Source organism: Balearica regulorum, chromosome 17 (genome assembly GCF_011004875.1).
Source record: "Balearica regulorum gibbericeps isolate bBalReg1 chromosome 17, bBalReg1.pri, whole genome shotgun sequence".
Taxonomy (NCBI): Eukaryota; Metazoa; Chordata; class Aves; order Gruiformes; family Gruidae; genus Balearica; species Balearica regulorum.
The window spans coordinates 1,512,677-1,529,734 of NC_046200.1; the positions used below are offsets into that span (position 1 = coordinate 1,512,677).

At 55.2% G+C, this 17,058-nt stretch overlaps 1 protein-coding gene across 7 annotated transcripts in view; it reads right to left on the minus strand.

Annotated features, from left to right (window-relative positions):
- Window positions 1-5,912: 5,912 nt before the first annotated feature.
- The window catches only part of SGSM1 (small G protein signaling modulator 1), a 47,305-nt gene continuing 36,159 nt past the window's right edge, over window positions 5,913-17,058 (minus strand). For 4 of the 7 annotated variants that reach the window (XM_075769369.1, XM_075769368.1, XM_075769367.1 and 1 more), the window contains 7 exons: window positions 16,372-16,956; window positions 16,054-16,178; window positions 14,741-14,823; window positions 14,293-14,402; window positions 13,916-14,012; window positions 13,321-13,488; window positions 11,537-12,815 (listed from right to left, as the gene is read on the minus strand). In XM_075769369.1, the coding sequence (XP_075625484.1) occupies window positions 12,727-12,815; window positions 13,321-13,488; window positions 13,916-14,012; window positions 14,293-14,402; window positions 14,741-14,823; window positions 16,054-16,178; window positions 16,372-16,956 (1,257 nt within the window). In that variant the 3' untranslated portion in view covers window positions 11,537-12,726. Of the gene's footprint in view, window positions 12,816-13,320; window positions 13,489-13,915; window positions 14,013-14,292; window positions 14,403-14,740; window positions 14,824-16,053; window positions 16,179-16,371; window positions 16,957-17,058 lie in introns of all 7 variants that reach the window. The other 3 variants (XM_075769372.1, XM_075769371.1, XM_075769370.1) reach the window with 1 other exon arrangement.

Here is a 17,058-nt window from a genome sequence, read left to right on the forward strand (position 1 = left end):
GCGTAGTCTGTCAGTGCCCTATAGTGGAGAAATGGGTTAATTGCATACGGCACACGGAGCGGCTGCCAAACCGCCACGTTACGCTCCCGCAAACCTGAACGTCAGGCCTCGGACACCGGTGGGGAGATCCCAGGCAAGGACCATCGCCGCTTCGTCACAGCAGCTGGCCCGCTGCCTCCGCGGGGACGAAAGTCTGCTCCCGCGTCCCCTCTGCACTTCAGTGTCCTGTCCTGCAGCCCTCCATGAAGTAAGAGCTCCCGTGAAAGCCAGACCTGTCGGTGAAGGTTCAAGATGGGGCCCCGGGAGGAACCAGCCAGGAGCTCCCTGCGCATCCCAGGCATCAAGTCCTGCAGGAAGGTTCTCCACTGCCAACTACAGATAATCTGCAAAAAGGAAAGCAGAACATCCTCCCCCTCCCCATCACCACCACTCCAGGGGGCCTTAAAAGCTCCTGTCCCACCTCTTCATGTTCACCCACCTCGAAAATCGGTGCAGAGCTACGCAGAGAGCACCAAGCGCCCGGCTCAGAGCGCAGCAGAGGCCACAGCCCCAGCACAGCTCTCCTGACAAAAGCCCCGCTGGCCGCGGGACCCCCCCATTGCTTCCTCTCCTGCCCCCAAGCTTCACTCCGGATTTACAGGGCAGCAGGGGTGGGAGAAGGCACGCAGAACGGAGAGTCCTGATTTAAAGGGAGGAGTCTGTAAAACACCCAGCCCCACGTCAGCCGGCTCCCGTTGACCATGATTCGCGTCCTTGCGAAGGTTGAGCTCTGCCGGGGTGCTGAGCAGCCCTGGCTGCATGCCTGGAAGGGGCATCACCCCTCCGGTGGGTGCGCGGTGCCTCGCAGGATTATACCTTCAGTATCAGCAGAATGCTTCTTCCCCCAGAAAGGAGAAATTCAGCGAGGCAGAGGTTGTTGAGCCTCAGCTGCTGAAAGCAGCTATAGCAAGAAATCCTTGACAAGCAAGGATAATTGGGCATCACATTTGGGTGTATAATGCTCTTCAGTAGGAAGGAGTTGTTAGATTGCACCGTAGTGGAGGTTTTATTGCATCAGAGTGAAAAGGCAGCGGGTGTGGAATTTTTGTCAATTATATAATCTCTGGCGGTTTTGCCTCCGCTGGTTTGGGCGAGGACACAGCCCCCATCCCGGGGCGAGGCCCACCCCGTGCTATCAGCGAGCGGCACACGGTCAGATCCGAGGGGGCTGTGGCGAGAACAAAGGAAAACAGATTTCCTGGGAGTCTGGTTTTGTTTTCCCAAGCAGAAGAGTGACTCAGATTTCAGCTCGCACTCCTGTAACTCAGCCAACAACAACATGCTGTTCCTCAAAGTGATAAAGGCGAATATCTCTGTTCCGTTTGCTGAACTAAGACAAGGTCACCAAACCTTGCCCACCCAAAGGCCAGCTCAGTCACGGAACCCGAGACCAGGCGCTGAACCCTGAGCCCCCTCTCCGCGACGACAGCGTCTTGCTCCCCCGCAGCCTCGCTGGAAGCTCCTCGGCAAATACGCTTCTGTCTAAACCAGCAGCAATGATCTCGGTTTGTGCGTTATCACAGTTGAGAGCTTTCTGCTAAATACCGGGAACGTTTACAGGTCGTTCTACTGCAGCCGCTGAAAGTGTTGCAGAAACGCTTTCACTTTCTGAGAAGCTCCAGGAAAAAGCACTTTACTTCCTTGTGCTTCAGAAAGGGCTGAACACATTCCTGCTCTTCTGTCTCCTGCGCCTCAGCTCGTTTCTCACGGCTGTGAGGTACATCCACCGCTCCTTGGCGATGCCGCAGCACGAATGGCTCCGCCGCAGCCACCGCGCGCACGCCTGGCGAAAGGAGACCGCAAATCCCAGGCTGGCAAAGCCCGTCCCTATTGCACAGACCCGGGGCTCTCGGCGCTGCTGGGCAGGGCAGGACCCAAGGGTGTCAGCACGGCTTTTTGCACGGCATCGGGGCGAGCGAGCGGCGCCTGTGCAAACCCTGCTGCGCTGGTGCAGAATGGGGCTAGCCGAAGGATTTTCCCAGGTACTGCCGCGGGCCGTGGTGGATACTGGCTTTATTTTCCCCAGAACAAGGGCAGCCCTGAAATCCGTGTTGGAACACCTCACGCAAGGCAGGTGCAGGTAGAGGTGCTGACAGGACGTTAGCGGATGCAGATGTTCAGACTGGAAGTACTTTGTGCTGAGATTTTGCCGCGGTCGTTCACGTGCGTTACCAACGTGCTGTAAATACGCCTGGTCCTTCCCGGGCGCTGCAGCCACGGCCAAGGCGCTACGCGGGTGCCGTGCGCCCGTGCTAGGACACGGGCTTCCCGACACAGCCCCTGGGGTCCCCCTCACCCCCGTCAGACCCAGCCAGTGCCCCGGGCTGCCCTGGGCACGTGCCACCGACAACCGGTTTGTCAGGCGCAGTTGCTGCGTCCGCGCAGGCGGCCGGAGGGCCCAGACTCTTGCAGCGCAGCATCAAAACGGACCCCGGAAAAGACCGGGGCTGCCGCCACCCCTCCCGTGCTCGGAGGGGCTGCCACCCGCCGACACCAGTGGGTGCTGAGGCATCTCCTGAAGCGCGCTCGCTTGCAGCCCAGCGCACGACGTTGGGAATAGTTCTTCTTCCTGCGCCGGATAGAAAAGGTGCCACCGCTGCGGAGCTGCTTTGCTTGGAGGTTGTCGTCTCCTCCGCTGCATGGAGGTGGCAACTCCGATGGAAATTGCAGTGGCGGTACCAACGTACGTGCACGTCAAAGCACAACCTCAGGATATCTGCTTTTGTGAGAAAGTACCCCCAGTTAAAAATTAATGAAATTCACTTTTAGGATCATTTACTTTCCTCCATCTAAACAGCAGGATTTTTTGCCAGTCTCTCCGCACCATGAATGCAGAGCATTTCTGCTTCTGCACGTTGGGGACCTGGCCTCTAGTGATTAGATTGCCAATTAATATCAGGTAATTAACACATTCGCAAGGGCTGGTTGAATCCCACCCTGACGTTTTGCAAACTACGCGTGTTTGGGGAGTGTCTTCATCAGCCTTTTGAAGTTCTTCACTGTGGGTTCCCTGGCAATCAATTAGCCTGTGCTAAAAACTGGTGCTGTGCCATTAAAGCAAACATGCCCCAAGAAGCAAACATATTAAGGATTAATTAAATACCAGGTTTTATTTAATTAAGCCTCTTCTCATAAGTATGTAGAGGCAGGAAGCTGGAGCTAGCATCCAGTCTTGCGTTCGCTTCTATCCCATTTTTAGAAATGCATTTAAACTTGGTCGGTGCTGTTTAAAACATGACGTTCAGGCTGATGCAAATCTGTTCTGCCTTCCCAGGGCGAGCGCAGGAACCGACAAGCTCGGCATCATTAAGAGGTGGCTGATGGCACCGAGGACTCCCAGGATCAGGGTTCACTTCTTCCCCGCTCCCACGCACGACACCCACCCTGGGGAGCGCTGGAACCTCCCCGAGCACCCGGAGACCTTCTGGAGTCTGCAGGGATGACAAGTGCCAGCCCCGAGCACAGGCAGGGACCCGCGAGCAGCTCGTCCTCCCGCTCTGCTCTCATCCTCCTTGCGGTTTTTCATGAAAAACTTGTCCCTCCCGCTACCCGCAGCGAGAAAGGCACCGCAGCCTGTCACGTCGCTACCAGTTTAAAGGTCTAGAGACAGATCCGGGAATTACCAAGGCAAGCTAATGAGATGGAGTCCAAGGTCACTTTACGCACTCTTGCAGAGAGCAATCCCTTGCCTTCTGCACACCCCGTCAGCGTCAGCGGGGGATTACAGGCAGATACCAAAAATCACCACCACGTCCTGGCTCGGGGCTGCCCCACGGCCGGGAGCTGCCCTCGCACCAGGGCCCCCGGCCAGCTTGCCATCCTCAAGTCACTCGGCGCAGCAGCCAAGGATCTGGCCCAGCCACTCCCTAGCGATTGGCAGCCTTTTTTCTCCTCTTTACGTGCTCTGTTTCAGCTTAACAGTCACCAGTTTAAATTCTCCACGCAGAGGTGACAGCATGGGCAGGCTGAGCCAGGCAGCAGAGGCAAGGAGGGGTCGCTGCCCGGGGAGGGACGGGGTCCGGCAGCGAGGCCACAGGCTGGCTGGACCGAGATGGCCAAGGGACGCGATCGGGGAAGGCGAGGACCGCCGTGCAGATCAAAACAAGCACTGCAACAGGGCCAAAAGGGAGAAGTGCGAAAGGGGGAAGGGGTGGCAGTGGGGTCCCTGGGAAAGGAGGGACTTGACAAGAGCAAAGGAGGGCTCTGAAAATACATGTGAAAATACAAATGTGAAAATTGTGATGTGAAAATACAAATCTCCTCCAAAATGCAGTCCTAAAATCATCCCTCCGGCTGCTGGGGATGCTGCGGTGCGCGTTCCTCACCTGGCTGCCTCCGGGACGCGGAGAGTGAGCCCCCAGCTCTGCAGAGCAAAGCTGTTCTCCGCCTCCCGCGGAGCGAAGCACCGGCTCTGGGAATGGGACCGGGTGTGTGCGGAGCTGCTGCGGGGTCCGACCTTGAGAAACGATGATCATGGGGGAGAGCCACCCCCGGCGAGCTCGGGTGGTGGGATGCGAAGGGCTGCAGGTTCCTGCCGCTGGGTTGTGTCTCCCCAGCCCGGCTGCAGCCCCCGGCTCCCCCCTGCCCACCACCCGGCCGTGCCCCCAGCCGCAGAGCAGGGCTGGGCTGGGGCAGAGCACGTGCTGGCCTGGCACCGCGGCGCTGGCGTGTCCCAGCGCTTCCCCGACCCCCCCAATTCCGAAGCACGGCACTCCTGCCTCCCCCTCGGGCTCCGCTCGTTTCAGCTCCCCCATCCCACGCGCAGCGATTCTCAGGGTCTCGGTAAAACTCGGCCGTGGCCCCAGACGAGTCGCTTGGCTGGCGAGCAAGGGGAGCGGGCTGCAGGCAACGCAGGCAGGTCTCCAGCCACGCTGCCTGCACCCCAGCTGCTGCCTGCAGGGCTGCGCACGCCGCAGCTCGACGGCACCCAGGGGGACGAAACCGTCACACCTCTGCCCGCCCCGGGACGATCTCCTCCCCGGCTCCGGGTACCCGAGAGGCACGTTTAGATCTCGGGCCGTTAGAGGAAACACGCAGCACGAACTAAAGGGAGCAGCGGTTGCGGTGCTGCGCAGGGCGAGCTCTAACTTCCAGAGAATAAAAGTGAGTCCAGGCGTGCTGAAGCGGGAGGAGGGCAAGGGAAAGCGTCTGCTCGAGAAGATCCGAGGCCACGCAACGGTTCATTCCTTGAAAAATTCCTTGCCAGCAGCTCAGCGAGCACAGAAATAGCTTGGTGCAGATTAACTCCATTAGAATGACTTTCATTAACGGCACCGGCGAGCCTTTACCGACACGCGCTCAGAAACGAGAGGAGCTTTTTCCAGACCAAAGCGGCTTCAGGCCCGGTTATTTCACCATGGCGCTGAGTGCTCATTGCAAATTAGTAGCAGGTTTTCTAGCGGGAAGGAGCAGGGGTTCTGAGGAGGGAAGCAGAAGTCCTGTGAAGAACACCCAGACGATATCGGTAGGAGAAGTTCTGCCCCGGGACCCAGGAGCCTCAGCCCTGCCAGGCAGGACGCATCCACCCGGGCTCGGCGGCTCCCTGCAGACGCACAGCGAGCCCGGAGCCGAGCTGCGACCGCAGCTGCAACCACGCAGCAGCACCAGCAAGGTGGAACCGGGACACGGGAGCCGCAGGACAACCACAGCGGGTTTACAGTGCTGAACGCTGTGACGGCAGCGATGCCTGGAGGGGAGTAATTCCCCCAGAGACAAAAGCATTTTTGGGTGCAGCAGAGTCACCCCTGGTGCTCTCGGACGCAGCATTTCTGAAAGGCGCTGCCTTTTTGGGGTACTCCATCGTTGCCGTCTTATCAGGGACCGCGGAGCCGTAAAGAACAACCAGGGTTTTACTGATTTGAAAATACATTAACCATAGAGAATAGAGCTTTAATTTTCCTTTCTGAACAACAATAAGGAACAGTTTACATAAAAACCAAAAGCATGGATAAAATAATATAAAACAGATATTATACCACAGTGTGGAATTCAAATAATCTAAGAACATTAGCAGCACTTCTACAAATATATTAAAAGCTATAGTGCTCATTAAGCTCAGATAGAGCGACTCCCAGAGACCAAAATGGCACCCAACATAGAAAAGCAGCAATTCAGTGTAGGGCAACATAAAAGTCTAATGCCAGTCCATCAGATACATTCATAACCCTGCTGTTGCGAGGTAATCCCTTGTCCCACGGTGCCCGGGATGGTACCTGTCATCTCCACGAGGGCTGTAGCAGGGTGACAGCCCAGCGTCACCCGCGCGCCCCGCCACGCTCTCCAGAACACACCTTCGCGCTGGGGAGTGACAATCACGGGTCTAAGGGTACAGCCGAGGTGGATTGTCAACACAAGTGTTCGATAATTCTGTTTGTGAAAAACAGCTTTCTCCTTCCCTGGCTCCTGGGAATTACTCTCCAAGAAGAGACTGAATTTCTGAGAATTTAAGTAGATCATCTTACGTAGTCATAAAAATGCAATTTTTAGTATCTCAGGATCCAGTATGAGGATTTTCAGTTCTTTATCTTCCCTAGCAGTGAAGCCACACTGATTCTGAAAACTACCTTGTACTTTTGGAGATCTTGTGCATAGTTTAAATTTTAGCATTGATTTATTAAAAAAAATAAAATAAATAACCCCTTACAAAAAAGCTGACGACAAGCGCCCTTCCTCCCAGCCACCTCGCTGCGGCAGCACTCCATGCCCGTCCCCGCCACGTGCCAGCTCCCCTGGCTCTCACCACCGCCGAGGGCTGCTCTCCCGGGTAGAGGGAAGCGGGGACTTTCTGCGGGAGATCCGAGAGCCCCGGCGGACCCGTCTGGTGGGACACAACCTGCCTGCTCCGGGCACGGCTGCGTGTGCGGGGCCGGCCCCTCGTGTGCAGCCAGCCACGGACCAGAGGTTGGCACCTGCAGCTCCGTCTTTGGGCTCCCTGCTCAGTCTCCATGTGCAAAATCAATTTTAAATAGGAAGTTATTAAACTACTGGATGAGAATTTAAGGTTGAATATGCTAATCACTAATCTAAAATTAGACACACATTAAAAGACCGCTATGGCTATTCCAACAACGTACATTCTCCGGAAAATTCAGGGTTCGGACAAAGTTTAGAAGAAATCCAAGCACTCCAAGCTGCAGAAACACACGGCTATGGCACCGACACAACCTTAACCTTGGCCCATGCTGCCGCCATAAACCAGGAACGCGGTGAGCGTCGCCGGGGACCACAAAGACTTCGGGTCCCTTAGCAATATGCGTTTACTTCAGGGCAGGCAGCGAGGACAATGACCTTGAGTGAAGACCACTGGAGTGCCTGAAATAGCAGGCAACAGTAAGTGGCATTTTATCTACTTCAGGGCATCTGAAAACTTTTATAAGAATTTGTGAAAACTGGTTCTGGTGAGAGTTACAACCCTTCCATAGTGGTAGAAAATTGTCACTTCATCTGTGAGTTGTGCTCTTTCGCTATCAGTTTGTGCTCACGCGATAGTAAAATGCTGAAAACGTGCCCAGAACTGCTCGGTACTCGTGAAAATTCCCGAACGGAGTGAAAAATATTTGACAGATGTTTTGATGAAATGACAATCACTTTGGCCCCGAATGGGCTCGGAGGCTACCACTGCCTGAACAGCAATGCCACAGGGAGAGCAGCAATTTAACATAGTACAGGATATTTCTAAAAGCAAACTTACGTGATGAGAATCCTGAAATTGGTCCCATACCTGGTTTTGAGGACTGTTTGCCACAGTGGCTCCCAGTGCGGAGAATTAGCCAGCTGCTCAAAGTAAGTGGGGAAAGAAAGGAAAACTACCCAGCCAGATTAAAATAAGTAAGCAAATAAAGAAGAATAAGAAGAATCTCATCCCATAAATTGTTCTTGGCCACAAGGCATGTGTCTCCAAGGTGGGATTTTGGGATGGGCTCAGCTTGCCCACGGATGGGTTCCCGGCAGAACTGCGATTCCAGGCTACCGCATCAAGAATAGTCACTTCTCTTGATCTGTTTTTTACTCACCAGTGACAATGGCTGCAGACACCTGCACTTCCACTGCTGGCTCTAGGTACAATAAGAGGTGGGTTTGGATATCTTAAGGGATGTTCAGAACGTAAGAGGCTGGATGAGGGCAGAACAGGGTGGCAGCAAGAAGTTCCCAGGCAGAAAACCCTCTCACTCTTCATGGAAAACGTTAATAGCAAAGCAATTCAGAGACTCACCACAGTAAGAGAAAAACTCCTTTAAAAAAATCACGCATTTAGGAACAAAGACAACTTCTAAAGCGTTTACATGAGTAACACTAAAAGAGATGGGTACCAGGAGTTATTTGGCAGGTCGCAGCAGTAGAAAGCTCAAATGCAGAAAGAGAACCCATTAGTAACTCCCTCGGGGGAACTCGGGGCCAGGACACAAACATTCACTGTATTTAAACATACCGAGAGCATCTGCGAGCTGAGCAGCTCGAACAAAAGATAACGCCAAAACCCCACGCTTCTGCGGCGGCTCAGCGCGGGTGCAACGTGCGTTGCACGGCTCAGCCCGCGGAGTCCGTCCTGCACTCGGGCTCCGCTCTGCAGCGACGCGGAGCAGAGAACGCCGGCCAGGGGCGAGCGGGACGCAAACCTCGCTGCGCCCGGCGGGAAGGACGCAGCAGCTCCAGGCCCTGGTCCCCCCGAGCAAAAGGCTAAAGATAGTCCCCGGCTTGTAGCGCCGTTGCACAGGGTGGATTTCAGCCGCACGGAGCTGCTGGGATGAGACATTCCTCTCCCCCGAGGAGCCTGACGAGATTACTGTATATGGGCAAGCATTCCCCTGCGACGGGCTTCTCCCTCCGTGGTAAACAGGCAATCCTCCGGCTGCGCAGCCGGGAGATCTGTGCCGCCCCGCAGGGCCACGGGGATTCACGCTGTCAGAAACCCTAAATAACGCTTTTACCGAGGGGCAATCTAACCGAGGGGCGGCCAGGCAGGAGGGGCTGAGGCAGGAAAAGGCCTACGACCAGCTGGGTAACAAAAACCTTTCCTTAAATTTTAGCAGCTTTTAACCCTCCAATAGATCTCGAGCCCCAGACCCCCGGCGTTGCCTCGCCACGGGTCTCCACAAGCACACAAACCTGCCGTCGGACAGCGCGGCCCCGAGAGGCCAGCAAGGAACAGCGACCCACTGCGACTGCTGGCGAGACGCTCAAAACCGAGGTGGGACCGTGCGTGGACAGGGGCCGTGGAAGGGCAGAGCACAGGGACCACCAGAGCCTGTTCCTGGCCTCCCGCAGCCACGGCCAGGGTCTGGCAGGGCGGGCAGCCACGGAGCAGCACCCTCCACCGCTGCAGGACCCGTAAACCGCTCACGTCTTCTGTCTCACATCCGCGTGGGAACACAAAGCCGGACCCCCGAGGTCAGACTCGAGTTCTCACGGAGCATTCGGGAGCAGATAGCTTTTGCTGACTTTGCAAAGTTGGAGCAGAACAGCGATGGGACACGCTGCCTTCAGCAGAGCCAGTGGGGACGGGCGCTAGGAGAGCGGATGGGCTCCGCAGCCGCTCTGCACAGGTTGTCTCGTATCCCTTCCTAACAAACGCTGTGATCAGACTAAAGGAGAATGCCTTTAGTCCCAGTTTAAACCTAGCCTGACATACCATGTTCTTTGGACTATCCCAACTTCTTTGCAACCCGCCCCAAGCCTCAACCCTGCGACTGTTCTTACCTGGGGCGGACAGGACAGCCTGCACAGCTCGGGCAGAGGTCTGCTCCCGCGGGCTCTACTCAGCACCAGAGCTGGAACAAAGCTTTCTTTTTAGTTTTATTTTTTCCTTCTTTTTTTTTTTTTTTTTTTTTTTAATTCTTTCCCAGATTTTAAGTCAGAATTAAAATCGAGCCAAAGTGGGGCGATGGTGGTTCTGCTCTGAGCTACCTGCTGCCGTACCAGAACAACTCTCCCAGTACGGGGACAGTGACGGATTGGCACATCATGGAATAGGTGCTAGAGAAACCACCAGTTCTTCGAAGCAAAAGATTTCTTCTCCCCCCCTCAAAAAATAACCCACTTAATTCACGTATTTTCTCTCTATACTGTATATATATATATATAGTATATATAGACACAATTTTCTGGTAAACATTTACAAGATATTGTAAAGAACATTGAAAAGATATATCTCCATTTGCATAACAATGCACACTCACATACTTCAGTATACAAGGACACACAGTAATGTACAATCAATAAATAAATACTGTTTTCCCCCAGAAGTTATTCAAAAAACACTGCTATTGAGCGGCCCAAAGACACTCTCAGTTGATGCAGACAGCAAATATTGTGCAGAATTTCTTGGCCGTTTTTGTTTCAAAGCCAAGAAAAGAAAAACAGAAGCGTGAAAGGTAAAGTGTCAGCGATGTTGCTTGACGAGACCGTATTTAAAGGTGACCTATTGGTTGTTGTCCCTCAGAAAGGGGAGGGCAGAGCGCTTCCCCCCTGGGTGACGCAGGCAGACCAGTACCTGTCCTAGAGGGAACAGGAGCAGGCTGGGAGGGAGGGCAGGAGCTTCCCGCTCTGCTTTGTGGAAAGACGAGAGATTCGTACGTGAACTGGCAGATCTGAAGCTCAAACGCCTTTGTTTCCTGTGCTACTGCAGACCGAGCACTCTGTGGACATTTACTGCAGAAAACTGCTTCAAAGAATTCCCTAGATTGTTGGTACACAGCTGCTTGTTGCTATTATGAGAAGAGAAAGGCTGCCCATCGCTCTCCCCCCCGCTGCAGTGCTCTTCCCTAAGGGGTTCAGCACGCCCTGCTGTTCCCCCGCGTTTCTAGCTGCAGCCTCCGTCTCCCGGTACTGCGGAAAGACCGGCCGATTTGCTCAGAAACCGCGAATCGCTTCGCCACACTCTGCAGAACTTTTCCGAAGCAGCAGTTTTCTCTTCTGCAGATTTACATCTGTCTCTTTTTTTTTTTTTTTTCTGCAAGCGACATCTGACACACGCCACAGGGAAATACAAAACACAGCACAGACAGATGTTCCACACGGAGGAAGGGAAGGGCCCCTTTTCCCTTCTGGTGAGCAGCGCTCCGACAGCAAGAGAAGAGCAGGGCCTTATCTTGCAGAGGGGAGGAGGAGAGCGCACGCACGTCACACATCGCATGGAGGGGGAACACAAATTTTTGCAGCAAAACTTGAGAGAAAGTACCCTTAGAGAGAGCTACAAGCCAGCACCTTCCCTGCTGCTGAAAGCACACGTTCACGGCAGTCTGCTGCGGACAGGACAAAGCCCTCCCTGGCTGAACTAGACCTACCAACAACCTACGCCTCTCCTTTATCCTTTATGGTTTTTACCTGAGTTGAAAAATGAATCCAAACCCTCCGTAGCGCAGCCTTCGCGTGGCGCGGCGGCTCAGCTCTCGCGCCCGTAGTGCTGGAGAGGCACTTCGTGCGGCGTGCTCCGGGGGCTGCAGCGCTGGAGAGCCACACTGCAGGGCAAGGGGCCACAGAAGTGCATCTTCCAAAAAGCAAAGACCACTCAGGGACCTTGGGCTATTTGCCTCTTCGCGAAAGAAGCCCACCGAGACTTAACTGGAGACTTTCAGCAGACTTAGGGGGCTTTGCAGCCAGCCCCAGAAGCGCACAGAAAACCCGCAGGCACCAAGGGGATTGTTTGCACTGTCTAGCTTTGAGCAGCTGGTCTTTTCACTAACAGAGGAAGAGACGGGCGCCTTCGGAGGGAAAGTCAGGACCGTCGCCGACGTCGGGAGCTCTGACTTGCCTTCCGAGGAGCTCTCCCCTGACAGGGGCTGCAGGGGAACCACAGGGAGACCAGACCCCTAACGCAAGCAGCTAGAGTAAGGCAGGTAAGAAAACCTCAAGTCTAGAGTTCCCAGAGGAGGTTAGGGCCAGATTTTCCAGTGTTCAGAGAGCGTTACAGAGGCTGGACTTTGAAAGAAAAACCCAATGCTGAATTTGGAGCTCTTCTGAAAATCCACCCAGAGCCGAAGCTCTTGTGTGCTCAGATAGTGTAGTAACAAACAATGTAAAAATCCCAGGGAGAGAACAGAGCCCTACAAAAATACTAAAGGGGATGCTATGCATCAAGGGACAAGATCAAAAGAAGAGGAATTTCTGTGATCAAAGTCCCTCTCTGTTACTGGCAGAACCTCATCGTGTTAGTAAGAAGCCGAGTACTCGCGGCATCCCTGCCTTGCCCAGGCTCGCAGGGCTGGCTGGCTTCCCCGTGCCACAGCTGACGGCTGTCCAAGGAAGCAGCTTTATTTCCTTGCAACAAAGGCTGCGGAGCCCAAGTTGGCCCCGAGGAGGGCTGGCAGCTCTGCTCTCCCAGAGCCCGAGCTCTGACCTGGGACGCTGGCAACTGCCTCGGCAGCGGTGGTGGTAACCACACGTGCTGCAGCAAGGCAAGGAAGCGACTGCCTGGGTCTTGCTTCCGAAGCAAGTCCTTAGCGATAAAATGCAATCGTACAGATCTTTGGTTAAGTCACTGAAGAAGGCTGCGAAGATCTGAGCCGGGGCCCCTGGACCTAACACTGAACACAGCACTTGAGAGCTAAGGGTACTTCCAGTTCAGACAGCAGCACGCATCCAACTACCTTATTTCCGCAGGTGTGGCACTTGGACAAAAAGGAGAAGGGGAGGAAGCATTGAGGGGGAGTCCCGGCTCTTGGTCTGGACGCCTCGTCTTCCCCACGTCCTTCATTTGTTCTCGATCAGAGTCTGGACTTTATAGACAAGGTCCCGAGCCAGCTTCAGGATCTGCTTGGTGTTGTGCCGCTCAGCCATTTCTGGAACAGAGGCAGAAGGACCCACAAAGAGCTTAGACCTGAGCAGCCCGGTGTCCCGAGGGCTCCCCCCAGCCTCACGGCTCTCTGCTTCTCAGCCGAGCTCCAGGCAGGAGCTGAGGCTGCAAATTCCTGCCCAAGTCCCCAAGCACCCTCCCTGGCAGAGACACCCGAGTCTGAAGAGCCATCGTTAGCCACCTCATCTCCGGGTGACTACAGCCAGCAGGAAGCACGACCTACAGCTCCCTTTGAGCACGGCAAGGTGGGCTGGTGCCAAGGATGGCTTCCCCAGGCACCGCCTGACCCCCTCGGAGCCTGACTGCTCAGGGACAAGGGCTGTCTTTACCATCGTCTTCCAAGCACCAGCATGGCACAGCCATACACTGCTCTGTTTGTTTTAAACATTTACCAGTATAGCCCAGATACGACTATCTATAGTGGGACAGACATGTGCTGCCTCCATCTCAGCAGCTGCAGCAAATTCGGCCCAACAGAACACAAGCTGTACCGTTGAAAAACTTGATGATGTCTGTAAAATCCATGTTGTTCTCCAAGATTATGTCCCGGTACATTTCCACCAAAGCCAGGGCTATGAAGAGCACATAGTGTGCCGAGGAAACGTGTGCAGCCGCCCAGATGGTCTCCCAGACGGCGAACACGTCATCATACACCAGCTCTGTTAACAGAGGAAAAAGCCCAGCAGTTACTACACCAGCCACGGGTTTACACTCATCCTGACTCAGAGAGTTCACAGCAGCACTGGGAAGACACGCTGGGTGGTTTCTTCCCGCAAGAACCTGTTCCAGTTGGAAGCAATAAGTCAGTCATCGGTAGAGACAGATATTCTGGCCTGCAGCGGGTGGCACAGGCGTCAGGACACAAACCCGGCGGAGGCTCACCAGCGGCTCTGGAAAAGCAGGTTCTGTACCTGGACAGAAAAGTCAGCCACAAGTCTACCAGGGAAAAGCAAAACAGGAACACACGGTAAAACGTGAAGTTGAGACAACTGAAGCTGCAGAGCGTACAGAGAAGCGTGGAGGCACGGCAGAGCTCGCCTCTCCTCCCCGCCTGCTGGTCTCAACTGCCTCCCTCCCAGCACACACCTCTCTTGAAGTCCAGGAGAAACCATCGGTAGCAGAAGTAGAAATGGGTGTAATCACCATTCTGGTGCATCAGCTCGAAGAGCTCAGAGTCCAGGATCTGCCAAGAAAAGCAAAAGGGAACTCCTCAGCGCACACCAGAGGCACCAGGCACTCCTCTGCCTTCCTCCATTCCCACTGCTCGCCTGCCGCACCACAACATCTTCCACGCAGCTTCTCCTCCTTTGCAATCCCGGTGCACGTTACTCCCAGGCTGCCTTTACAGCTCCCCCTCCTGCTTCCCACCACTGAAAACTCCTCTCAGCCCCTCCGAGACCCCCCGTCCCAAGAACAGCTCTCTGGTTTGAGAGGCTGCCGTCCCAGTGCCGGGACCCCCCTACCTGGATCAGAGATCTCATGTTGGCAAAGTGGGTGTCCATGGCTCCCCCGTGGGGGAAGTTCTGATTCATCCTCTTCATCAGCTCGGTGAAACAGCTGAAAGCCAGAGCCTCTGCGCAGGGAGGACAGACAGTCACTGCTCGGCTGCATCCGCACCCGCATCAGCGCCCCGCACCACCCGCCCGCAGCGGGAACATCCCTCGCCGCTCCACACGCACAGTCAGGGACACGCAGCAGGGACCAGCCTCGGAAAGACAACTCACGCTGCAAAAAGTGCACGCTGCGCCCAGGTTGGGTTCCTGGGAGTCAGACAGCACCAAGGACAAACGGGGTCCTGCCACCAGCTGCTCTGCACCTCCGAGCGCGGGACCCTCCCCGTGCACCACCAGCCCGGCAGATCCCCCCCGTCCGCTCCCACCGAGGGAAAGCGGAGCAGAGCCACGCACTCACCGTCATCCAGGATGACCAGGAGAGGGGCCAGCAGGTCACACATCCCCTGCACGTAGCCAATCTCAATGTGCTGCCAGATGTAGCTGTGTGAGAGAGCGGGAAAGGTGGCCCGTGAGCTCTTCCCGTGCCTTGCCCGTGCCCTGCCTCCACTCCTGGGACGCTATGTGTTGCCACCAACGCACGGCGGCAGGCAGGGCAAATCAGACCTGTTAATTCTGTGCTCTGTGTCCTCTACAGCTGGTAAATGATTGTGACTTTCAGGGAAGTCACGCACGGCACAACCCCGGATCAACACCCGGCCATGGCCATGGCGGGGTGTTGATCCAGGGTTCTGCCATGGCCATTGCACGGAAATCAACGGTGGGAAAAGTAAAAATCAAAAAGCACAGCGAGGTGGGGTGGTTGGACAAAGGGCAGAGACTGATAGAATTTGTTAATTTATCTCTCATCCTCTCGGCTCGCTCTGCACGATATTGCCTGCTTCGCCTCCCTGGACCCAGTGTCCTAGCAAGCAACCAGCCCTGCAGAGATATCTTCCCATATTTAGTAGCAAGTCAAAATGTGTTCAGAAAGGACTCAGATCTGCTGCTGGCACAAGGGAACAATCTTTTCCATCCTGCCCACTAGTTTTCCAAAGTCTGCTGTATTGTAGGTCTTAACTCAGCAGAGATCTCCAACCCCGGCTGTCAGATAAAGTGACAGCTCTAATGAAACAGCAGCTTCTCCTCATATTTGCAAGATGAGTAATAATATTTTGGCCTTTGCTGCCGCTGAAGCTGCTGAGCTGGAGCTGGTTTGAAGTCAGTGAATGTCACACAGCAACTTCTTAGTCACAGGGACTAAGCAAAGAGAAGCAGAAACGCACCCAGGTACTGCTGTCTCCCGGGCAGGCACTAACCGCTCGGTCGCTTCAGGCATTTCCTCATTAGCACTACAGCTCTGCGGGCTGATCCTCGTTAAAACAGTGTCCAGACACACTGCAGAGAGCGGGTGGGCTGTGCTGGGTTCAGAGCACGAGGCAGCGCGCCCGGGCAGCCCCGCGGAGCCCTCTGCTTTGGGCAAGCACCCAGACGCGGCACAAGGCAGGACGGTCGGACTCCTCGCTCTGGGAGCCGGGAGGTCCCCGGAGCTGCGGCCCCAGTTCTGGGATGACGAGGGGATTTGGGGGAGGAACTCAGGGAGGCGAAACTCAGTAAAAGAACAAAGTCTGAGGCTCCGGCCTCAAGGTGAATTCAGGGAAACCAAGCGCCAGGAACCCGCTCCCGTCGTGGGGGGGCGCTGGCAGACCCCCACCCTCACCCCCCGGCTCCCACCTGCACATGATGTTGCGGAGTTTCTCCAGGTTGGCAGGGGTGAAGTACCAGTAGTTGCGGTCGCACCGCTGCACGTCCTTCTCAATGCGGTGCAGGTTCACCGTGTACATGTCCAGTAGCTCTGGCTGCCCAAAACAAAAGCAAAGTTGATTTTGTTCTCAAATAAAAACCAAAAAGAAAGGTGCAAGGGCAACGGAGCGAGAGGGCAGAGTTTGGGTGGAAGGCGGAGAGCCGCTGTACACACAACTGCAGGATTAGCGCAGGCAAACAGCGAGATGCCCAGGAAGGAACCCACTTGGCAAACAAGCGCCTACTTACAGAGTAGGTGACACCCGTCGAGGAGACAGCAGACGCTTCGCTGTTGGCCAGATCAGCTACAGCCAGAGAATCCAGCTGCGGGTACAAACTCTCCATCTCCGGCTCCTCGGAGAGGTTATCCTCGCTCTCCACCAAGCTCTGCTTTTCAGCTTCGCTGTCTGCCCAGCTCTCTACCACAGTCAGGGCCACAGCGTCACGATCACGCAGGACCCCTGCCGAGCTCTCACCCACGGGAACAAAGTCCACGCTTCCACCAGTGGGAAATTCACCTTCCAGGCTGTCTTGACCCTGCAGCTTCTCCTGCTGCCGGGCACTATCCGGGTCCTGTGGGGCTGGCACGTCGGACCCCCCGGCCTTTCCCTGAGAGCTGGCCGAGGATTTGTTGGTTTCCAGGGTGCTGTCCTCATTGCTGAAGCTGCGCTCCGAGAATCCTGACGCGATGGAGAAGTTCTGGGAAGAGGGGTGGCCAGAATCAGGGGAACACGTGCCATTGGGAACCGTCCCGTTGGGGATCTTGCTTTGTTTGCCATCCTCCAGCTGAGCATCTGCTTCAGCCTGTTCCACTTCATCAACAGATTCAAACACCTGCAAGGCACGAGCAGGGAAGCCACGTGAGAGCGAGCAAACACCCTGCATTCGGAAAACTGTTGGGAACGTGGGCATTATCTCCCCGAGAGCAGTTAAACT